Below are 26286 nucleotides of genomic sequence, written 5' to 3'. Positions count from 1 at the left end.
TTTTTCGCTACAAAATAACATTATTCTTATGCGGGTTTCAATTGTGTTTTGACATAATAGAAATGTTGTTTTAAAGAAATAAAAGCAATTTGTGTAAAGTCAGACATGTTTCTTTTCTCCACATTCAATTGAGTTTCCTAATATAAAGGCTGGAAATGTACTAATGTGTTTTATCCTAAGTGTTAAAGTATGTATAGAAATAGAAACCACAACATTTGCTAAGAAAAGAGCCTGGAACTTTGAAATCCTCGCTGGGTATTTGTCTCCAATTTAAAATGTCCTTTTCACATTTCTCAGTGGCTTCATATCTGATGCCCTCTGGAAGCGCCCAGACGTGGAGAGCCATGATTCATTACAATCATCTGATCTACTGGACAAAGCACAACCGAGAATCTCTTCTGTGCTGTAATACAATGAGCTGCTCCGCACTGCTTATAGATACATTTAGCACATATAACATTTGTGTGTGCTCCTAAACATTTTTTTTAATATCATTAGCATGGAACAGTAACTGCTAAATGTAAGTGTTTTTTTTATTATGTTAGAAAACTGTGATTATATTTTTATTATTGAATAATCGTTATTTGCATACAGCCAATATATTCAGATTCATGGTGTCATGTAGTAACAATGATGGAACATGCACTGGAAGGAAGGTCATAAGACATACGAAGTAGAGCTTACAGCCTTATTCTACGTATACACTGGCTTTAAAATGATGGGTTAACCATGGGCTTTTAAGAAATTTTAAGAGCATGTAGATGATTGGGAAAATAGAAACCAATGTGCTGTGTCCGTTATTTTGTACGCTTCCTGGGAAAGTGCTGAATGGCGGAGGTATATGTCCCAGGCTTTCTGCCTTGTGTACATTAAAACCCCAAGGAGATTGTTTATGGGTGTGGGAAAAGCTTCCCAAAGTGTGTTTCTCAGCTGCAGGAAAATATGGTAAGGATCCCTGGGGTTATGAATGGAGAGAGAGGGCGGGCTCCATAAGTCAGCCACATTCTGGGTTTTCTGGGCCTCCATCCTAAGTTTAGACTGATTTGCAGCTGCACCTGTGTGTGGGTGTTTAAAAAACAGGCTGGGTGTTTAAAAACAGTCAAAACTGGAGAGGAGGTTGGAAGTCTCAGAAGAGACTCTGCAAATGGTGATCAATTGCCTCTATGCTTATTATGTGTGTGGGACACTAGGTCCTTCACAGGAGATAGGGTCTTCATGTGTGTTTAGTTAGTGTCTGACAGGCAAGATGCTTATTTTGAAGTTTTCTTCATTTTTTTCTGTTTAATAAAACTGGTTGAGGCCAGTTGTTTCAAAATCCCTGGACTTGTGTGACTTCTTCATCTACCATCTGTCCATGGAGATGACACCTATTGCCCTAACGTGGGTACAGTGTGTGTGTGACTTTACAAGGACCGAATGTTGTAGAATAAGTGTCAAAGCCACTTTTTAACATTAAAGCACCACTAAAACCCATAATTGAAGTTTTAGATATGAACCATGAAGGTAAAACAATTTTTCAGTGGCTAGGTACACCCTGAAGAATTTTCCGACCGACATGTTATCTACAATGATTGAACCTACGACTGAAGGTCCGATCAGTCTGGCGATTCATCCATACACACTGATACGATTTACCTTCAGATCTGTGCTCTTCATCTGGTCCTCCAGTCTTCAGAGAATGGCAGCACAATATTCATTCATTCATTCATTATTGTCACATTGTCACGCGAATTTCGTTAGCTTCTTTAGACTCTGAAACGAAACATTCTGTCTCAGAACGAACAAATGAATTATTTCTTCTACAGCACTCTCTACATTTATTCACCGGGACATTCATCGCTAGTATCGGCGAAAAGAGTCCGACTCTGTAAACTCTATGGACATCGACAGCATGAGTGCATACACACTACATGATCGGTCGTTGATTGGTCGGAAAATATTAAACAGTACGACCAACCAAATGAAACAATGATCGGTACTTTGGGACGACTTTAGATCATTGTGTCACTATACTCGTACACACTCACACGACATCTGACCAAACGGTCGGATGTCCGCTGACTGGAGGTTTTTCGTGCAATCATCAGTCAGTGTGTACCATCTTTAACCAGACATTCCGATGCAGTTCTGCATAACAGTGCAGTATTACCTCCTCACTCCATTGGCCCACATCTTCAGTGCCCTGATTGGATCGCATACAGGCCAATAAGATGAGACTCTAGTCATTGTCTGTGACATATATTCTGCCCCTGCTTACGCATGGATCAACCAACCAATCCACACAGTTTATCTCTTCAAAGCAGGTGTGTCACTCTGCGTCTGCTGTATTAGGCTAGTTACCGACTGTCGTTGGGAAAATGTCCGGGACTCTTCATGTCAACTGCTAGTATGTTTGACATGCAGTGGTAAACAACTCTTGCACTTGAGGTATTCTCAGAAAAATAGAGCAGGCACTGTCCAGCCTGCCACGCTACAGCCGCCGCCAACCGCAGGGGTTTTAGGGTCATAGAAACCGGTTCCATCCCCATACCCGTCTACATGCTAGTGAAAGCATGTTAATGTCTGTGGGTAAGGGGAATAGATTAGCAAGTCCCTCCCACCATGGCAGATGATGGAAAGACAACTTGGGGACATATTTAAGTAGGATTTAAATATTCCATTTATTTTGGCCCTGCCCCGCAACAGAAATGCCGTTTTGTCGCGGGGGCCTAGATGACGCGAATCACTGCGAATCACGTCATTTTGGGACGGCAGTAGTGGGATGCAAGAGATTTGCCAGCTCTCCCAGGAGTCCGTGAGACTGACCCGAATTTCGGGAGTCTCCCGTACATTCCTGGAGAGTTGGCAAATATGAGCTACCTACCAAATGAAGGGGAGCCCAGGACAATTAAGGAATTAGATAAGATTCCCTATGTTTTCAGGACAGGCATGCGAGTTGGCTTATGAAAGATCTTCTAGTAACATTAATAAATGAATTTAAAAGTTTCAGGAGCTTATTGAAACGTTAGATTTACAAGATGCAGTTGTGACTGTGACAGAAGAATTTCCCCGTCACACAGCAAGTTTCCTGTAAGTAATCCCATTGAAGGACACTAGTTAGACTCTGATAGCATTGTTTTGCAGAAATCGGCTGACAGCAGACAACAGTAGCTCCAGTAAACTCCTTTTGCTACTGGTCTTCTGGTAGTCCCCTAACTTAATTACTCATGGGTGAAAACATGCCTTTAATTTGCGTCTACACATGAGCACACATGTTCTTGTATTTAGATTCAGATGCATCTTACACTCCTAACGCTTACAGAGGCGGAGGAGCCGGCAAATGTAGGCAAAGTACAGTATGGCCAAGTGCAGTAAGGGCTGTGGACGTAATCACAGCTACAGGGAGTCTTATTTAAGTAAAGTATTTGTTCTATGGGGTATGTGTGTGTTTTTTTTACTGCATTTTTCAATGTGGCACTACTGGTCCCAGTGGGCCCTAGATGCCAGGGCATGCTGGCGCTTGTAGTTCTACAAGCGCCAGCATACGCTGCAATTTATGGCTGTCAGGACTTGTTGGGACTGGTAGTGCCATGTACAAAAATTCTATTTTTGAACTATTAACCACTTTTACTACAACACCAGCCGGCTGTTGAAAGGAGCCCCAGTGCTGCCAGTAGCCTGCTTTTTATTTATTGGGGGGGGGGGGGGAGGGTTCTAATCCCTTGACCATAGTTAATTCATTCGTATGTATAGTATAAAAGATTCTCCGATGCGTTCGCTGTGGTTTCAAAGCACAGAGGTTTTATTTGCAAAATTGATTACAGGACAAAGTATCGCACTCAATGGCCCCAACATAAGCTTCAATTAGGACGCTCTGGTTTCCAAAGCCAGAGGTGAACACAGTATAGCCATAAACAGCAGTGACATCACAAATGCAGTTACAGTATTAATATCCACATTCATAGGTCGATGGGTTATGACCTCCCAAGAACTCAGGTGTCCTTCCTCAGGCTCCTGCCTCTAGACCTATATAACCTGGTTCTTTTATGACATCTCTGGAGTTGCTAGTTGGTGTAGGAAAAGTAATATGAGTTATTACTAGTGTTCGCCATGTCATGAATAATACAGGAAATGTTGTAATGTGAGACCAAACTCAGTGCAATTAATATGTTGGAAATATTAATTATATTTTTAACCACATTATATTTTAGGTTAATTAAAATAAATAGATTAAGCTTATTTGCATTGTTGTCATTTGCTAAGATTATTGTTCGGTTGCGTATTAATTGCATCACTATCTATATTAGTGTACAGAAATGACTGATTACCACCTTCATCCAATTATTTAACTTCAACATGGGTCATGGTACTTGTCAGTGGCGGATCCAGGCGATCGCCCCCCCTAGCAGGGGCTTGCTGCCGGCGGCTGCACACTATGTGCAGATCCGTTCAGCAGAGAGAGTTAGGGAGAGAGTCCTGCCCAACTGCTCTGATTGACACAATCAGAGCAGTTGGGCAGGACTCTCTCCCTAACTCTCTCTGCTGAACGGATCTGCACATAGTGTGCAGCCGTCAGCAGCCTTAGGTGTCAAAAAGGGGGCGGGGCTAAATCGCCCCCGCTACAATTAACTTCTGGATCCGCCCCTGGTACTTGTGGGCTCAGCCTGCACCCACGGGACTTGCTGGGTGATGATTAACAGGGGTGGGGGAGATGAAGCGGAATGAGTAATAACGAGGGAGGTACAATTAATAAAGAGTAACACAGTCATCCCTCCCTCAATTGAATTAAATATATCCCTAATAATTATTTAACTACTTAAAGCCTACTATACTGCTGCCAGAAACATAGAGTAAGGAAGTGGATCAGCGCACTTAAAGTACAAGAATTACATGTTCAATATCGCTAACAACGCACAAAATAAAATACTAATAAAGACAGACAGATGTCTTGAAATGATTTAAGGAGTAATGAAAAAAACCACAATCTGTATTATTAAAACTAGTCCTAAAACCCTATTCAAATTTAAAGACTTTAACCATGAAGTTTACCAGGAGCCATGGTCCATGTGCCACCTGCGGATCCAGAGGGGTGGAGATCGGGGCAGTCACACACCACCCCCCCTCCCCCCAACAGCAATATTCTTCCTATTAATTTGCGGTGGGGAGGTCTGATTATCAGGGAAAAGGGTCTGGGCCAACCGGAACCAACCAAACAGAGTGAAGGAGGGGTGTGGTTATGCAAAATCCCCCCCACACCCTCTTAAAAAAAGTCTAGGTCTGCCCCTGCCATGTGCAAATTAATTCCGCTATATGGATGGATACTTAGAGGTTAATGTCCAAAACAGGAGCTCATTATTATACCACACTTATAATTCAGTTTAGCTTGTCATGGGTGATATGGTGCACATAGTAGAGCAACACTTTGATTACAACAGAAGTACCACAACTGCTATGCATAAGTTGCCAGCAAATTTGTTTTTGTTATCACTCTTCATTACATGAACCTTTTAGCTTCCCTGGGCCACATTGGAAGACGACGAGTTGGTTTGGGCCGCATATAAAGTACACTAACACTAACGATAGCTGATCATCGAAAAAACCATAGAAAACATAGTTAACATATTAAACTTACTTGGAAATGAAGCTAGTAAGAGTTAGGAAACCTGTTGCAGAATCATGATTAAAGCAGTAGTCCCATTACCAGCTACAATTAAACTTACCTGCATTTGCCCCTTAGTGGGGTTCGGGGAATTAAATGCCCAAAAAATTTTTTTCTCTCTTTCTGCACCCATGAATCATTTTTTTTATTGACCAGTTTGAAATGGTCACCGATATAGGTAGCATCAGGAGAACTAATAGAAATCTACAGAGATTTAAAGATAGGGTGGCGGGAAAAATGGCTCATCATCATCATCATTTATTTATATAGCGCCACTAATTCCGCAGCGCTGTACAGAGAACTCATTCACATCAGTCCCTGTCCCATTGGAGCTTACAGCCTAAATTCCCTAACACACACACACACACACACACACACACACACACACACACACACACACACAGACTAGGGTCAATTTGTTAGCAGCCAATTAACCTACTAGTATGTTTGTGGAGTGTGGTAGGAAACTGGAGCACCCAGAGGAAACCCATGCAAACAAGGGGAGAACATACAAACTCCACACAGATAAGGCCATGGTCGGGAATCGAACTCATGACCCCAGTGCTGTAAAGCAGAAGTGCTAACCACTAAGCCACCGTGCTGCCCACAGGCTCATGGAGCGGCCTCCGATGAGGGTAACAGTGGGTGATATTTTCACCCTACTCAGCACTGCACATTTAAAATGGTTTAAAATATTAAAAATACAATTATATCTTAATATTTATATTAGATACATACAGAGAACACAGCTAGTTCATAACAGCATGGTGCAGAAAGTCCAAATTCAGAGTAACAACAATAAGATACTGGATAATCTTTCACTGCTGCTGATAGTTCGTGATGGGTGACTCCTCTGTGCTGCGCTACGCAATGGATGTCGAGTGTGATGATGTCACCCCCGACATTCACTGCGAGCGCCACTCGGAGGAGGAGACCAGGGAGGGAGCCGGAGCGCCAGCTGACGTGACCGCAAGGTAAGTATTTTCTCTTTTTTTTTTTTGCAGGATTTTTTTTTTCAGCGCTGCCCCCTTGCCACAACCAAAACTCCTGCTGGGCCACATTTACAGGCATGCTGGGCCGCGGGTTGGACAACCATGCATTAGAGCAACCTGTAGCCAATCTGATCCTTCAGAATGTTATCGGAAGCACAGATTACTGCAGAAAATGAGAGTGCTGATCTTGTGGGAAGCAGTGGTCTGTCCAACTGTGTGGTTTTATTAGTGAGGACAGGGCTGTACGTGACAGGGGCGGTGTCATGATGTGAGGAGGAGAATGGAGGCAAGTGGTAAGCCCAGAAAAAACATTAGAGTATTAATGGGAGACTCCTGCCAAACTGGGGGTATATTTATTAAACTGCGGGTTTGAAAAGTGGAGATGTTGCCTATAGCAACTAGTCAGATTATAGCTGTCATTTTGTAGAATGTACTAAATAAATGATAACTAGAATCTGATTGGTCGCTATAGGCAACATCTCCACTTTTTCAAACCCACAGTTTAGTAAATATACCCCCTGGGAATTATGGAGTAAAAAGCACCTATTTCTTATACAAAGTTCTTTCATCCAATTTATTTTTAACACTTATAACCTGCTATTGTTAATTTTTTTCACTGCTTCCTATAGAGATGCTGTTAGACAAGGAGTAGATTTATCAAAAGTTCTAAAAAGGAAAAGTGGAGGTGTTGTCCATAGCACCCAATCAGATTCTAGCTATCTTTTTCTAGCATGTACTAGATAAATTATAGCTATAATATGATTGGTTGCCATGGGCAACACCCACAATGTTCATTTTCAGAAGTTTTGAGAAATATAACCCAAAGTTTCTATGGTTTCCATAGTTTCCATAGACAGCTGCAACAGTGACATCTGCAGGCTAGAAGAACATTACTGCACTCTTTTTAAAAATCATAGTGAGGAAAGCCCATAAATAGAGAGGTGTCCAATTATATTTGATTAAAAGAAAACGCACACTTGGATTATATCACAACTGTATTGTACCACACTGCTGAATATGTTGGTGCTTTTTTAACTAAAGACAAAAGACATGGGTGAGTATTATATATGGACCAGGGTATATGGCACATGCATTATATACCCATAGAATGATCTATTTATTTACAGTGCATCCATTTATTTGGGATAAATTGTAAAATATGCATTATCAGCATCTACAAGGGCTCATTTCATTACAATGACACACGTACATTTCCTCAAATATAAGTTACTAGTTAAAAGCCCAACAAAATGATGGAAAAAAAATAAGAGTAAGATCATGTTGGACCCTTTTTCACCCAATTTGACTTTACCCTTATGGCAGCATTGATTGAATAGTTTGTCAGATGGCTGCTCAGCCGCAAAATGCTTAATGTGGCAAAATTCACAAATACTGTTCCTGGGACCACAGTTATGAGCAATAACATTTGATTCATCATGAAAGTTACCAACATCAAGAACGGCATCTTGTTGGCTGACTCTAGGCGTTGTCGTGATGTTACCTCTGTCCTGTTCACTCTTAGATTGTTTTCTCTGTGACGGGCAAGTTGTTAAAGAATTAGATTTGCATGACGATGGCGATCACGTTCCCGTTCTGTTTGGTCATCAGTCATAGTTTATCGTCAGGCTCTGCCCTTCGTCTTTTTGCTGCTTTTTGCTGTGCAGTTACTCTCACAGTAGACATTTGCCTTTTAGGTGGCATCACAGTTACACTTTGTTACTTAAATTAATTAGTATATCTCTATTAATTTAACACTAACTGCAAATAAAACGTGTGGATAGAAAATCGAGTAAATTTGGAATAGCAAATGGTAACTGCCACACGAAAAACCTAAATAAACCAAATAAAATAAGCCCAAGAAATCAGCACAATCTAGACAGAAGGAATAGTCAAGTACACAAGAGTCATTTGCAAACACTTTACCAAATTAGTTTGAGTGTTTTGAGTGTGTATCTATAAAGGTGAGGAGCAGCGTTGGCCATATATATATATATATATATATATATATATATATATATATAGTGATTACACAACTTAATTTGAGTCAAATGGTTACTGAGCCACTTGTGTTTATGATAATACCTTGTAGTGACCCTGACAGAATGGCTGATGTCCCTTTAAGTTATCACGGCATATATAGACATATGTTATTCTTTCAGCGCCCACCGAAGCACTTTACACAGTCTTATAATGATGTCTTCATACTACCCAATAGTAAAAATTACAGACCAGTTACTGCATTTAAGTAGTATAGCAGCAATTATCCCTAGCATTAAATATTTAAATGTCTCATGTTATTGACTTAGCAAATCTTTATTACCTCTTTTTTTTGTCCAGGGCTTTTTGTTCAACCTCTTTAAGATCACATTGTGATTGAAGATAAAAATGTATCGCCTGAGAACTCATTAATTTGCCGCTAAAGCTTATTAAAAGCTCTGTGCACCTTAACACCGCATGGCGTGAAACACTTCAGATAAGCATTTGTGTTTAAAAATTTAGAAACGTTTAAATAGCTTTCAACTTTGGAATCGCATTGAAGAACTATTTTCGGCTGTAGGATAGAACGACTTAGGGAGATTTCTAAAATGAAGTAGAAAATAAGTTTATGTAACCTATATAGCAATACTTTTTTTATTTGTTCCACTTAAAAAATAATTTCTTGCCAGTTTTTGCTATTCTGTTAAATGGCACTTGCTATATTTACAGTAAATGTAAGTGTTGGCTTGGTTGTCATTTTAGCAGATACACTTCTATAAGTTGTTAGCACTTCTGCCTCACAGTGCTGGGGTCATGAGTTCAATTCCCGACTATGGCCTTATCTGTGAGGAGTTTGTATGTTCTCCTGTGTGTGCGTGGGTTTCCTCCGGGTGCTCCTGTTTTCTCCCACACTTCAAAAACATACTAGTAGGTTAATTGGCTGCTATCAAAATTGACCCTAGTCTGTCTCTCTGTGTCTATGTGTGTGTTAGAGAATTTAGACTGTAAGCCCCAATGGGGCAGGGACTGATGTGAGTGAGTTCTCTGTGCAGCGCTGCGGAATCATAAATAAATGGTGGTGATGATGATGATATACTGCAATTTTGCAGCTGATAGTGGCAAGATATTAGCGCTTGTGTGTCCTTAAAATGATTGACATGCCCGAATATCGTGTTGGCAGATGTCTGCAATATAATATCCTTATATGACCTGGTCGCTCGGCAGATATTATACACATGCAGATGTGTATACTTTGGCACACTTACATATTGCGGTAGCTAATTTGGTCATTGGTGACCACATTGCACTGTAACTTGTCCCATACTCTGGACGGCACAGTGGTTATCATTGCTGCCTCACTTCACTGGGGTTTATGAGTTCGATTCCGAGCAGGGCCCTATCTGTTGTAAAGTTTGTATCTTCTCTTTGTGGGGGTTTCCCACGGATAAACCGGTTTCCTCCCTTTGTCGTCCAAATATATACTGGGGTGTAAATTGGTTTCTGACAAGATGGATCTGAGTATGTACATGTTTGTGATAGGGAAGCTTCAATGGGACCATAACAACTGTGCAGCTGTGTGTAATATGAATTGCACTATATAAAAAATAATAATAATTTTGGCTAATAACAGTGTTTGTGCGAGGTCACTGACTCATCTGTTAACTCCAGTTATGGCATTAGATCTTTCTACATAATCATTTGAATGTTGATGAATATTTTTTCATATTATACCCATTTATATATTACATGCAGTGGCCCTTTAAGCTCAGGGAGGGCTCAAGTCAAGAGATAAATGGGAAAATCATGATTTTGAAATGACAGAAGGGGTTAAAAAGGCCTAAACTACTACCCGTTATCCGTAACAGTGTTTATAAATAATGACAGGTCTGTTCAAATTGATTCCTTTTGTCTTCAGCATTTTAGAATGTAAGATATATTCCTCCTATCATGTAAATTGTCTGTAAAATGTGACAATATTATTGTCACATTTTATGGGTAATGTTCATAGTATCCAAGTTGTTAGGTAATTGTTTATAGTCATTTTTTTTCAGTACATCTGCAACATTTATTTAACATACAGTAGCGGCAAAAAAAGATATTTCGACTACATATAGTCTTGGTTTTCATGGTTTTAGTGAACTGATAACTACCACTAGACAAATTTAGTCCTACAGCTGTAGTGTGTGAACGCCTTTCTAATTGTATGACTTTGGTGCCCTCTGGTGGTCATTTTGTATTGAAGCACCTACTATTGCTGTTGCTTTTTATGTTGGCAGAGACTTTGACTCCCAGGAGTCCTTTACTACCATTGTAGTTAGGTGCAAATTTTGCACTGAACCACACCAACCAAGCAGCAATTAGCTTTTATGGGACTTATGCAATGGTGGAATGATGCCAGTTTGCAGGGTGTTGCTCATGCCCAGAAAACAGGCTGCACACATCTGACACTTACATCTAGAGAGGAAAGAAGGGTGGGGGTGGGGATGAGGATGAGGATGAGCAGAGGCCAAGTCCACTAAAGGCACGTTCATACAAATGAGTCTGTTCTGGACACAGCCACATATCCGCCTGCCAGAAGCTCTATGTATTGCAGCTGCTGAAGGGCGGGTGCAAGTTCCATGTTGCTGCTGCTGATCATCACTCAGACCTAGAAAAAAAACAAGCAAACATTGGGGGTCATACAGCGTGGTGTCCCCCTGAAAAAGCCGTTACCAGCAGTGGACCATGACCGTCTAGGCTGGTGACACTATGACATGCAAACCTGCAGCATGGGGTCCCCCTATCATATGTCACCCAGAGCTTGCCTGTTCAGCATAGAGCTGAATTTCCCACAAAAATGTGCCCCCCCTTCAGAAGAAAACATCCTGTACATGGTATGCTGGGGTAATATGGAGATACAAAATATAAACTTTTTTTGCAGAGCAACCCCTGCCATGCCCAAATTCTTTGGCTATGCTGGCAATTGTACAACTACAAGTGCCAGCATACCCAAGGATGCCAGGGCATGCTGGCAGTTGTAGAATTTCAAGCGCTTTTTTTGTGTGAACGTAGTTTGCTCCTGCGTTTTTAGACGCAGGAGAAATCCAATTCAGCCAAGTGTCTGACTAGTCACACTGGAATGTTATGTTAGTATATTTTGAGGTTGATATTTATTATATTAAAAATATTGATTGTAGAATAAAGATTATTTTTTATACATCAAGCAAAACAAGCAGAATTGCCACTGACTACAGTAGTTGAACTACATGTAATTTATTTGGTGTCTATGTAATGATTTTCTTGTGCAGTAATTAATCTTCACTCGCATAATACATTGTGAATTCAGTGATCTTAGCTTCTTCCGATCACAAATTGAATGCTGTTTGCTGTCCAAATAAATAGGAATAAAATAAGTTTGTAGAACATTTATTATATATTTTTAGGCCTCATATTAGATTTTCATATCCCTTGAGTACAATTCTTTACTGCTGGAAAACTGTTAATAACACTCAGCTACCGGCTCTGTATAATTGACTGGTGGGTGCTCCGTGTAACTGACTAGTGGGTGCTCCGTATAACTGACTGGTGGGTGTTCCATATAACTGACAGGTGGGTGCTCCGTGTAACTGATAGGAGGGTGCTCCGTATAACTGACTGGTGGGTGCTCCATATAACTGACTGGTGGTGCTCCGTGTAACTGACAGGAGGGTGCTCCGTGTAACTGACAGAGGTTGCTCCGTATATCTGATTGGTGGGAGCTCCTTAAAACTGACTGGTGGGAGCTCCTGATACCTGACAGGAGGGAGCTCCGTTTAACTGACTGGTGGGTGCTCCATATAACTGACCGGAGGGTGCTCCGTATAATTGACTGGTGGGTGCTTTGTGTAACTGACTGGTGGGTGCTCCGTATAACTGACTGGTGGGTGCTCCGTATAACTGACTGGTGGGTGTTCCATATAAGTGACTGGTGGGTGCTCCATATAACTGACTGATGGGTGCTCCATATAACTGACTGGTGGGTGATCTGTATAATTGACTGGTGGGTGCTCCATATAACTGACTGGTGGGTGCTCCGTATAACTGACTGGTGGGTGCTCCGTATAACTGACTGGTGGGTGCTCCGTATAACTGACTGGTGGGTGCTCCATATAAGTGACTGGTGGGTGCTCCATATAACTGACTGGTGGGTGCTCCATATAACTGACTGGTGGGTGCTCCGTATATCTGACATGTGGGTGCTCCGTATATCTGACTGGTGGGAAATCTTTATAACTGACAGGAGGGAGCTCCGTATAACTGACTGGTGGGTGTTCCATATAACTGACTGGTGGGTGCTCCGTATAACTGACTGGAGGGTACTCCGTATAACTGACTGGAGGGTGCTCCGTGTAACTGAGAGGAGGGTGCTCCGTATGACTAGAGGGTGCTCCGTATAACTGACTGGTGGGTTCTCCATATAACTGACTGGAGGGTGCTTCGTATAAGTGATTGGTGGGTGCTCCATATAACAGACTCGTGGGTGCTTTGTGTAACTGACTGGAGGGTGCCCCATATAACTGATTGGTGGGTGCTCAGTATAACTGATTGGTGGGTGCTCCGTATAACTGACAGGAGGCTGCTCCATATACCTGACTGGTGGGTGCTTCGAATAACTGACAGGAGGGAGCTCGGTATAACTGACTGGTGGGTGCTTCATATAACTGACTGGAGGGTGCTCTGTGTAACTGACTAGTGGGTGCTCCGTATAACTGACAGGAGGCTGCTCCATATACCTGACTGGTGGGTGCTCTGTATAACTGAAAGGAGGGTGCTCCGTATAAGTGACTGGTGGGTGCCCTGTATAACTGACTGGTGGGTGCTTCGTATAACTGACTGGTAGAAGCTCCTTATAACTGACAGGAGGGAGCTCCGTATAACTGACTGGTGGGTGCTTTGTGTAACTGACTGGTTAGTGCTCCGTATAACTGACTGGTGGGTACTCCGTATAACTGACTGGTGGGGGCTCTGTATACCTGACAGGTCGGAGGTCCTTATAACTGAACGGAGGGGGCTCCGTATAACTGACTGGTGGGTGCTTCGTATAACTGACATGAAGGAGCTCCTTATAACTGACTGGTGGGTGCTCCGTATAACTGACTGGTCTGTTCTCCGTATAACTGACAGGAGAGAGTTCTGTATAACTGATTGGGGAGTGCTCCGTATAACTGACAGGAGGGTGCTCCGTATACATGACTGATTGGAGGTCCTTATAACTGACAGGAAAGGGCTCCGTATATCTGATTGGTGGGTGCTCTGTATAACTGACAGGAGGGTGCTCCATATATCTGACTGGAGGGTGCTCCGTATAACTGACAGGAGAGAGCTCTGTATGACTGACTGGTCTGTACTCCATATAACTGACTGGTGGGTGCTCCGTATAACTGACTGGAGGGTGCTCTGTATATCTGACTGGAGGGTGCTCCGTATAACTGACAGGAGAGAGCTCTGTATAACTGATTGGTGGGTGCTCCATAAAACTGACAGGAGAGAGCTCTATATAACTGACAGGAGGGTTCTCCGTATACCTGACTGGTCGGAGCTCCTTATAACTGACAGGGTTGGACTCCGTATAACTGACTGGTGGGCGCTCCATATAGCTGACTGGTGGGAGGTCCTTATAACTGACTGGTGGGTGTTCTGTATAACTGACTGGTGGGTGCTCCGTATAACTGATTGGTGGGAGCTCCGTATTACTGACAGGAGGGAGCTCCGTATACCTGACTGGTCGGTGCTCCTTATAACTAACAGGAGGGGGCTCCATATAACTGACTGGTGGGTGCTCCGTATAACTGACAGGAGAGAGTTCTGTATAACTAATTGGGGGGTGCTTCGTATAACTGACTGGTGGGTGCTCCGTATACCTGAATGGTGGGTGCTCCATATACCTGACTGGTCGGAGGTCCTTATAACTGACAGGAGGGGGCTCCGTATAACTGACTGGTGGGTGCTCCATATAACTGATTGGTGGGAGCTCTGTATAACTGACAGGAGGGGGCTCCGTATAACTGACTGGTGGGTCCTCCATATAACTGATTGGTGGGTGCTCCTTATAACTGACAGGAGGGTGCTCCGTATGACTGACTGGTCTGTGTTCCGTATGACTGACTGGTCTGTGCTCCATATAACTGATTGGTGGGTACTCCATATAACTGACAGGAGGGGGCTCCATATAACTGACTGGTGGGTGCTCCATATAACTGACTGGTGGGTGCTCCGTATACCTGAATGGTGGGTGCTCCATATACCTGACTGGTCGGAGGTCCTTATAACTGACAGGAGGGGGCTCCATATAACAGACTGGTGGGTGCTCCATAGAACTGACCGGTGGGTGCTCCATATAACTGACAGGAGGGTGCTCCGTATACCTGACTGGTTGGAGCTCCTTATAACTGACAGGAGGGGGCTCCGTATAACTGACTGGTGGGTGCTCCATATAACTGATTGGTGGGAGCTCTGTATAACTGACAGGAGGGAGCTCGGTATAACTGACTGGTCGGAGCTCCTTATAACTGACAGGATGGGGCTCCCTATAACTGACAGGAGAGAGTTCTGTATAACTGATTGGGGGGTGCTCCGTATAACTGACTTGTGGGTGCTCCGTATAACTGACAGGAGGGTGCTCCGTATACCTGACTGGTCGAAGGTCCTTATAACTGACAGGAGGGGGCTCCGTATAACTGATTGGTGGGTGCTCCGTATAACTGACTGGTGGATGCTCCGTATATCTGACTGGAGGGTGCTCCGTATAACTGACTGGTGTGTGCTCCGTATAACTGATTGGTGGGTGCTCCTTATAACTGACAGGAGGGTGCTCCGTATGACTGACTGGTCTGTGCTCCGTATAACTGATTGGTCTGTGCTCCGTATAACTGACTGGTGGGTGCTCCATATAACTGACCGGTGGGTGCTCCATATAACTGACCGGTGGGTGCTCCATATAACTGACTGGTGGGTGCTCCGTATAACTGTCTGGTGGGAGCTCTGTATATCTGACAGGAGGGAGCTCCGTATAACTGACTGGTCTTTGCTCCCTATAACTGACTGGTCGGAGCTCCCTATAACTGAATGGTGGGTGCTCCGTATAACTGACTGGAGGGTGCTCCGTATATCTTACTGGAGGGTGCTCCGTATAACTAACAGGAGAGAGCTCTGTATAACTGATTGGTGGGTGCTCCATATAACTGACAGGAGATAGCTCTGTATAACTGACTGGTGGGTGCTCTGTATAACTGACTGGTGGGTCCTCCGTATAACTGACTGGAGTGTGTTCTGTATATCTGACTGGAGGGTGCTCCGTATAACTGTCTAATGGGTGCTCTGTATAACTGACTGGAGGGTGCTCAGTATAACTGACTGGTGGGTGCTTTGTGTAACTGACTGGAGGGTGCTCCGTGTGACTGGAGGGTGCTCTGTATAACTGACTGGTGGGTGCTCCATATAACTTACTGGAGGTGCTCAGTATAACTAACTGGAGGGTGCTCTGTGTAACTGACTGGAGGATGCTCTGTATAACTGACAGGAGGGTGCTCAGTGTAACTGACTAGAGGGTACTGTGTAACTGACTGGAGGATGCTCCGTATAACCGACTGGAGGGTGCTCTGTGTAACTAACTGGAGGATGCTCCGTATAACTGACAGGAGGGTGCTCCGTATAACTGACTGGATGGTGCTTTACCAATTGCTTTTTCCAGTATTTTCTGTTAAATAATCAAATCTTAATTTAACACCTGCGTTTATTATCAAGTTTATATTAGAAAGTGACATACATGGATGGGCTGAAAGCGCTGCTTGGCAATACCAATGTTTTCTGCCAGTGTAATGTAATTAATCTACTGTCTTATTAAAGCAGTTGTACACATATTTCACCTAAATACAAATTGCTGGCTTTAGCAGGAATTGGCTGGGAGATTTTTGAGGAGGGGAGAGCTTTCATTGCCCTACGTGGCTGCAAAAGATGGGTACTGCCCTCTACCATGCTGAATTCTCTCTCCCCTTTAAAGCAACACTAACCCTATATTTTTTTATATTACCATTGTATTCCTCTAATGTAGATATTAAAGCTTCAATTTCATATAAACAATATTGTCAACATTAATCACTCTGCTTTACTGTAAGAAGACACATGGTGATGTTATTTTTCCTTACATTTTATGTTCAGCATGCTTTTAATCATTTACAGTTACTAAATGTCATGTGATCACCATGGTAACCACAGTCACATGACATATAGCAGAAAGGCTTTGTAATGCCCCTTCTGTTAGCAAACTCGTTCCCAGCACAATGCCCCTGCCACCCTCCTTTTTTTTTAGCAGCATGTACAAGGAGTTAGGGCTTTGACTCATTGATGAGGTGACCCTCTCCTCTGAAATGAGCATGAGTGCAGGAACGCAAATGTCTTGTAGCTGAAGACTGTGCCACCTTATAACTTTCCTGCACTTGGACATTCGGTTGGTCTATGTGGTTGCAGCTATAAGGAATAAATGTATAAAAATAGTGTAGCTATAGAATTTGCCTACTTTCTGTGTTGGTGCTAATATGTATGCTTGCAGAGCTCACTATTTAATACAGATCCATTGTTTGCTTCTTCTTCCACTGATTCTTCTTGTCTCCTAAAAAAGCTTTCCTGTCGGTCTAGCTGAGGTGTGGGGAAAATAGCGTGGATGCGTGACCTAATGACAAATCTATGCGGGTGTGTGGGCAGGAAAAGAGGTAGTAATCTTCCTGCATATAAGGATGCATACATTCCCATCTGCTGTGCACAGTCTAGCACAGACATTTCTAGATAACCTTTAAACCTCTCAGTAAAAAAACAGGGATTAGCACAATATGGGGCTGGTGCAAAGTTGTTGGCGTAATGAGCGTAAATCACTTTAAAAAAAATCCCCAAAACCTAAATACGCCTGTACTCGCCAACTTTACAACGCCCCTTCCTCCGTCCCTTCTCCCCAGGGTGCAGACGGGTGCCTAAATTGCTTATGTCTGCATAGGTGCATATGTTTGCACCCACTTTCAGGGCATGCACATAGTGATTTTACGCAAGATATGGCAAACTGGCATACATCCTATTCTGCATCAGCCGCATTGTGTACAATTCCTTCAAATACAGGAACAATACACTAAAATTATCTGTCAAATCTTCTGCAATAATATATTTTCAATGTAATCAGAAGATACATTTTCCAGCGAACATCTTCAAGAGAAAGGTAGTTTTTGAGTTTGCTGTTTTCTATCTCTGGCTCCCTGCTGTGTCCACCGCCTGTGAAGACAGTATGCAAATGTGTTTGGTGTCAGCAATTCAGGGACGGGAGAAAGCTTAATCTATTGAAAATCACAACGGTCACGGACAACAGATCTCTGTGCAGCAATTTGCCTCCAGGATCATGTAAATATTTACTAAAGCGGGCGTGCACACCCTGGTTGCGGGCATTGTGCCCCCGCGTTATGCTTGTTCTGCTCCTCTCCTGGGATGTCACACTTGGGAAAAGAGACACTTTGTAAATGAGCAAGGGATCCCACAGGCAAATTGCCGAGAAAGTTGGCATCACACACGCGGATCTGACAAACTGAACTATTTCGCACTGTGATGTTTTCTCTTCTCAGATCAGGGTTGGCATTAATTATTTGGTATTATAAACACCTCTCAGATAAAGAAGCTACTGCAGTAAGTTTGTGATTCAGGTGAGGAATATTAGCAAACAGTAAAATGGCTTGCAGTGCGACAGCATTTTGGAGACCTTTTGGTTGCATGCAAAGCAGTTAGAGGTGTGATGGTCCAAATTCCTCTCCCCCAGACTACTTCTAAGGGTGTGACTGTGTGATCCGTAGGGAGGCTATTAATGCAGTTCGGTGTGGATAGAGGTGGAGCACTATTCATCCCCACCATAATCACAACTGCCTGGCTCCCAAGGATGGTACGGGCACAGTGGCTAAGTGGTTAGCACTTCTGCCTCGCAGCGCTGGGGTAATGAGTTCAATTCCCGACCATGTCCTTATCTGTGTGGAGTTTGTATGTTCTCCCCGTGTTTGCGTGGGTTTCCTCCCACACTCCAAAAACATGCTAGTAGGTTATTTGGCTGCTATCAAAATTGCCCCTAGTCTGTGTATGTTAGGGAATTTAGACTATAAGCTCCTATGGGGCAGGGACTGATGTGAGTGAGTTCTCTGTACAGCGCTGCGGAATTAGTGGTGCTATATAAATAAATGGTGATGATGATGATGATTGTATCCACCCCTGATGGTGATTAGCAAATTCTAAACAAAAAAATACTTGTGACTTGTGGTGGAAAAACAAGTAGATTTTTTTTTTAAACAGACTTCTGACCTGGATAGATAGTCCAGCTACATGTATTAATTCTGTTTGAACAAATTGCAGTTAGAACTCTTACATCCCCCCTCCCTTTCCTATTCACTACAGTAGAACTTGGCAGGCAGCCAATGCTATTGTAACTTTTTTTTTTTACATTGTTGCAACAATGTTGTAGTTCTCTGCAAAATCCTTAATGCTACAAAAATTCTTGTTGTACGCTATAAATATTACAGATCAAGGGACTGCACTCCTTCTTGGTTGCAAGAACAGCTCTACCAGTTGGGGGGGGGGGGGGTCCCACGGGGGGTCCCACCCTTATATAACAGTTCAAAAGATAAGGTAGGCACTCAATGAGCACCTTATATTTTGAACTGTATGCTATAAAGGCTTGCCCGTAGGGGCAGAGCATGATACTGGTGATGCCATGTTCTGCCACTGTGGACAAGGGGGGCCCTGTGCTAATCCACCCTCCTTAGGTCTCCTTCTCTGCGCTTCTGAACATTTGTAAAGCCAAAGCGTGTGCAGTAAAGTCCTAAACAGAGAAGGAAAATTAATAGAAATTTGCAGATCATCAGTTGAAGGGCATGAATTTAAATAAAACATATTTGAGAGGATATTTCATTTAAGAGTTATTCCTAAAGCAGACAGGTCTATAGGTACCATATAAAATGAAAACATCTGGGGGTTTTAAAAGTTCCAGACATGATTGTTCCATCAAAGAAATCAGTCTAGTGAAAGATATCACAACTTGCAACAAATGTGAATGCTCTTCTTACTATAGCAACGTAAATTGTTATCTTATTGCTTTCATCATGTCAATCACCAAATAATACTTCCTCAGCAGTTGTGATGTCAGAGAGGGTCACTCATCTTATGTAGCTGGTTATTCAGTGATGACGTTTGTGACTTCTCACCTGAACTAATCTATCTGCTGCAGGTCAGTGATCAACCTATGTGGTGCTCTGATGTCACAATGCAGCGGACAGACCAATCTGTACTATAATTATATTGCACATGGTGTATATTGTATATTTATAGGCCGAGCTCTTGGTTTACAAAATGAGTTTATGTTAAGATTGCATAGATCTAAGAAATGCAGTGTTTTTGTGAATCAAATGAATCTGACCTGTATAGAATTAAATGGTAATAGAAAGCCTGCTTAATAATGAAGGCCCATTTTCAAGATAGTCATATATATGTACAATATATATATATATATATATATATATATATATATATATATATATATATATATATATATACGGTATACAATTAAAATGCAATGTGTTATGTTGTGCATCCATCCTTGAAGCGCTATGTCACATTCTATTTAGTTGCTAATGTCTCATCATTTCATGTATGCTTGTCTAAGTAAATTTATTCGATGTGTCTTGTGTCCGCTCTGCACAGCTCCACTCGGGATGTGACAGGGATGTATCTGACAATTCTCTTGTCCCTTTAGTTGTATATTTTTGCTCACATTTGATCTGCTTTTGTGTTGATTTTGCTTCATTTTTTTATTTGCCATGCCGTTCAGTTTTTGGATTCCAGGAAAACAAAGGTTTGTCTTTTCTTAACAATGATTCTGTTTTTCCACATAAAACGGCTGCTGCTTTCCCGTAGTTGTTATGTTATGTGTTATATAGATATCCCAGTGACTGCAGCAGCACCTAGTGGTGAAATTCAATAACTGCAAAATGTTCCTGGTGAAATTTGAATTGAAGAAATGTTTATGTAAGATGAAGGGGCAATCATTTTTTTAAATTATATTATGATCATATTTCCTTATTCTTGAGCAAACTTCAGACTGCAAACAAAATGATTCTGCCATTTTACGTTTCTGTTATGACCCATTTCATTCGTCATATGTACTTTTGCTGTCACCTGAGCAGTATAGTCTAATCATAATATAGTTCTGCAGATATATATGTAAACTATAAATAATATCTGCTTAAACAATGAGTTCTGATGTCATTGCTTATAATCGGTGAGTTTTGATGTTTTCACTTTAGTATTCATTAGGAAAATGTATGTATTATAAGGAATACTGCAGGTTTGTCAGGTGTTATCATCAATATTCATGCAGTTATTATTTGGAGAATAAAGTCCTAACTGCCGCTGATAGGTTCATGTAGCATTCAGACAATATTCCTTCATGAGGAATATAAGATAAAGCAAGTCCCATGTACCAAGTATTTGCCTCGTGTCTCTATGATGCCGTTACTACCAGCAAAACTAGCACTTCAGCATGTTTAAAGGGTGAGCCTGTGAAAGTTTTGTGTGACGACTCTATGCATTCTCTACTGGAAGGCGGTCCCAGTTAAATGCAGGGGATACCTATATTAGGCCTCTAATTAATGACAGCACTTATAGACCCATGCTGACCTACTGGATCTGATCGCAGTTGTTTTTTTAGGCCACCAGATCTGATTTCCACTAGGGCAGTGGATCCCAAACGTTCTCATTTTGAGGCACTCTTAAGGTCTCCATAATTTTTTCAAGGCAACCTTAAGCATACTTTCCAACTCTCCCGGAACGTCCGGGAGACTCCCGCATTTCGCGTGAGTCTCTCGGACTCCCGGGAGAGTGTGGCAATCTCCCTGATCTGCCCACTTCCTAGTGAAGTGGGCAGAATTCGGTTCAAACGCTGCGATTCACCGGGAATGCCGTGATTTGCGTCATTACGTCACGGGGGCGGGTCTAAAATGACGCGATTTTGGGGCCCCGCCCCCTACACGCCCACCTCCTACTTGCAGCTCCCAGAAGAAAAATATTAAATGTTGACAAGTATGACCCTAAGCCAAAATAATTACCAAGTAGTCCCCCCGCCGTGCTTACCTCACCCCGTGAGATCGCCGTGGCACCCTAGTGAGCCACGGCGCACAGTTTGGTAACCACTGCACTAGGGGGAAGTTTTATTAAACCTTAAAAGGAAAGGTGGAGGTGTTGCCCATAGCAACCTATTAGATTCTAGTGCTCAAGTTCTAGTATGTGCTAGATAAATAATAACTAGAATCTGATTGGTTGCTATGGCAACACATCCACGGTTCCTTTTTAGAAGGTTAAATAAATCTACTTTTAGGTCTATTAGTTTTAAAAATATTGAAGTCACAGTGGTAACATCTTCAGAGATTTCCCCAGAATAGGGAAGGTCTTGCTGTTGCAAGGGGAGTCTATAAACTATCTTAGATCCCCCCGTACCGGTCAGCACTGATAGATTCAGTGTCTGATATGCCAACTGCTGTTAGATCTAGGTCACACTGAATCTATCAGTGGTGTCTAGAAGTTATCCCCGAGACAATCTTCCTGCATAAATAGTAAAAACAAAAAAATTAAGTACAATTTTAAAAAGTCAAACAATAATTAATAATAAAAAATAAATCTATCCTTATTTCTCAGCCTTATAACAACATCACACGTTGCATATTGTACACACATTTGGTATGCCGATACTCAGGAAAAGTTAACTATTTGTGGAATAAATGTCATCAAGCTAAAATAATATCCACATTTATACATGTATACATCCCCATACATTCCATTTACTTGTTACAATATTACAAGAATTTGCAGTTCTATTTATCCTGAACTTCCCCTTTGATAAGATTTGTACAATCCGGGTTGAAACCTCGATTCCTGATCATGGACAGTTCCTGGCTGCTTGGCCTCATTATCAGCTCTGCAGCTGCTATTTAATCCTGCAGGTCATTTTCGTTAGTGTGTTGATATCTTGTGAAAACCTTAGTCACAGTCTGGCCACACACGCTGCTATATTTTTTGTACAATTTTCCATATATCAAAGCATGGGGCCAAAAATGACCATTATGCCCTTTAACTACCCTATCAAAATGACACATATTTTATCCAGTTTCGTGCACTATGGTCACCAATTAATGTGGCCAAATTAGATAGTGATCATGTTCCTTGGCTGAACATTCTGTCCGGCTATATGGCCTATGTGACCAAATTGATTGACCATTGAACCGTGTGTGTCTCTATCCTAAACAATCAAAATAAGATTGCATTTAATCTGTCGGAATATAAAACCATTGGCCACTGATTTAGGGTCAGGGGATGACCCTAAAATAATATAGTACTGTATATTCTTGTAAGATGATAGATTGCTAACTTCTGTTATCTATAGTTTTATACTCCATATATTGTATCTTTAATAGTGTTCCTCTAATCTATATAAGTAGAATCAACGTCAACCCCACTCCTGGGCATAGATTCTGCATCATGTTAGTCTCTCCTTTTAGTGACAGTCATTAAGAAATTGGGAGCGGAAGGCATCTAGGTCGGATACATCCAAGTGTTTCCTGATCACAGACATAGTAGTATTTATTAGATTACGCTGGGAAACAGGAGCAACTTATTGTTAATCTATATTTATATTGCTGCACAATATTTGGCAGCACTTTACAGACAATATTTAATCTTCCTTGTCAGTCTCTATCTCCTTTGGAGCTTACAGTCTAAGTTTTCTACCACACAAACACACATACTTACTAGTATGTTTTTGGATTGAATTGGCCCCTAGTATTAAAGCAAGTGTTGACATGCTATAATATACACTTTGACTGCTGCCACTAACATCCAAACCTATGTTATAGCATGTTAACACATGCTGTTGTAACACAAATATTTTTTTTTTCTCTATTGGGAATATAAATAAAAGGTAAAAAAACACAGACAATTTGCATATGCATTTAATTATGGCCTACACATGCTACCAAACCTATATTAATGTACATATAATAACAATTAAAATAAAAAAGTCTAAGAAGTATATTTACTAAACTGCAGGTTTGAAAAAGTGGAGATGTTGCCTATAGCAACCAATCAGATTCTAGCTGTCATTTTGTAGAATATACTAAATAAACGGTAACTAGAATCTGGTTGCTATAGGCAACATCTCCACTTTTTCAAACCCCCAGTTTAGTAAATATACCCCTAAATGTCTGGTGCCTCAGTTATCTTTCAAGTGATAGAAAACAGGCCTTTTTGTAATCCAAAAACAATGCAAATATACTTATGCTAATATGGTAAGAAAATAAATTGCTACTTTTGCAAATAAAACCCCCCAATGTGACATTCACTAGGATAGACTAATTCAAAATATTTTCCCACTGTATCCTCTGCAAGCCTTTCATGCAAATTCTGGTTTGGCTACATGAGGTGAAAGAAACGGCACAGAGATCTGGCAGTGAAACGTTTAAGCATGTCCTGTACCATAAAACGATCTTTCCATCGTCATCGTCAATCAGCAGCAGAATTTATAGGGCGACACAGATTCCGTGTCACTGAACAGTCATCGTACAGATGTGACATGTGAATAAAATAAACATAATAATAGATTCATGAATTAAGCATAACGACACCAACATGGACAGTTATGTGCCAAGACAGAGCTGGCACAGATAGAGCTCTGTATTCCATGTGTGTGGGTAAACAAACAGCCAAATAAAAAATAATCATAAAAAAGCATAAGACATGACATGTACAAGGTAGACGAACATGAGACATAGGGTAGAGAGAACCCTCCCTGGAGAGCTTACACTTCAGCTTCATTTTAAAATTGTCTTATGACAGCATAATTAATCCTGAAATTTAACTATTTATTTCTAATTATTCATTCCTGGTTATGTATTGGAATGTTGCGAAACAAAAACAAATGAAACCCCAATGATAAGTCATTAATTGGCTGCAGCATTCTCATGCTGTGTATTTATGCATTGATCACGTAAAGTTTGTGTCACTGACACCATTGTAAAGATGTTTTCCACATGACTGTACATGAATAGTTTATTGGTCACTGCGTGACTTTTTACTAGTGATGTTACAAATGTTTGGACATGTTTCCTATAAAATCTCAGTGGGCTTTACTTACCGTCCGTGAAATAAACTTCCTGAGAAAACCGCAGGGTTGGAATGTTTATGAGTGGTTTAACCATTGTCCTTCGGAACACCGGTCCCTCTTCAGTCTCCTTTTATTGTCTATCATATTCCATATTGAGGACTCTAGGACATGCCACCACACATTTAAATGCAATCCCAGCTTGAAAAGACTGATGGTTAAAGCTTTCACAGTATTTTTCATACCCGGGAGCTATAGCAGTGATGAGCAACATAAAATATCATCTTACGGCATTTCCAGCATCCTAAGAGAGACATTTGTAGATCAGTGTGATAAAATACCTACAGTTAAAACAGCTACAGCTTAGATTATTTATGTATAAAGTGACATAAAGCACAACTCATACCAGGGGCACAGTGGTTAGCATTGCTGCCTCACAGAGCTGGGTTCATGAGTTCTATTCTGACCAGGGCCCTATCTATGTTGAGTTTATATGTTAGTTTATATTTTTACTCCCATGTTAGCGTGGGTTTCATCTGGCTGCTTTCATTTCCCCCCAAAGTCCAAAAACAAATGTGGTAATTGGCTTCTGATACAATGGGCTCTAGTTTGTGAGTGGTAGGGTGTTTAGACTGTAAGCTCCAACAGTGTTCACCACAGAAAATGCTGCCAACCAGGTGGCATTAAGACGTAGCTGGGTGGGCGTAGTGTAATAGTTCGCAATAATACTACTAAAGCAAAATAAATGTTGGAGGTTTTTGCCAACAACTATATTATTTATAAAGACTAAAGGGGTTTGCCCACGTGTTGGCTGGACTGGGCACATTTTTTTTTTTAAAAAAACATTAATTTTTTCTAGCCTGGCAGCTGACCCCCTGCCTCCGTGAACTGGTCAGACTGGTGGTCAGTGGTCTAACACACTCTGCTGGCTGCAATGCACATACAATGCTTATTATAATAGGACAAACCATTGATTATCCTATTATAATAGGACTCTATTGGGCTCCAAGTTAAACAGCCGGGTGGAGCACCCGGGATATAGGTGCTGGGGAGAACACTGCTCCAATGGTGCAAGTACTGATGTGAATGACAACTATTCTCTGTACAGTACTGTGTAATATGAATAGTGCTATGTAAATAAACTACAATAAACTCACAATATCCAACCAGTACTGGTACTTTGAGCCCCCCCCCTATATATATATATATATATATATATATATATATATACAGCACTTACCTGGTCCTCTTCTCTCACTACAGTCCGCAGGCTCCTCTTCTTTCTCCTTGTCCCGCTGTCTGTGCGGGTGCGGTGGGCAGCGCGCTGGTTAGTGAGGAGATCTGGCGTGACTATGAGTCATAGTCTCAAGGGACCTTTCCTCTAGCAGCACGATGTGCACCATGGCCACACTGACAGCAGAGCAGCTAACAGCATCAGATTTGCTGTTAGCTACGCCTGCCTAGAATGAATGGGAGGCCGCCCCCGACTGGATCATCGG

The 26286-nt window shown here is 41.7% G+C and overlaps 1 protein-coding gene across 3 annotated transcripts in view; it reads left to right on the top strand.

Annotated features, from left to right (window-relative positions):
* ERC2 (ELKS/RAB6-interacting/CAST family member 2) overlaps positions 1-26286 on the top strand; it is an 804554-nt gene that overhangs the window by 60673 nt on the left and 717595 nt on the right. For 2 of the 3 annotated variants that reach the window (XM_075183252.1, XM_075183254.1), the window contains exon 4: positions 20468-20491. The exons of the other annotated variant lie outside the window; for it this stretch is intronic. In XM_075183252.1, coding sequence (XP_075039353.1) covers positions 20468-20491 — 24 coding nt within the window. The remainder of the gene's footprint in view (positions 1-20467; positions 20492-26286) is intronic. 3 annotated transcript variants of the gene reach the window in all.

The sequence above is a fragment of the Mixophyes fleayi genome, chromosome 8 (genome assembly GCF_038048845.1).
Source record: "Mixophyes fleayi isolate aMixFle1 chromosome 8, aMixFle1.hap1, whole genome shotgun sequence".
NCBI classification, from domain to species: Eukaryota; Metazoa; Chordata; class Amphibia; order Anura; family Limnodynastidae; genus Mixophyes; species Mixophyes fleayi.
The sequence above is the reverse complement of the archived record's forward strand: the minus strand, read 5'-3'. Positions and strand labels throughout refer to the sequence as shown.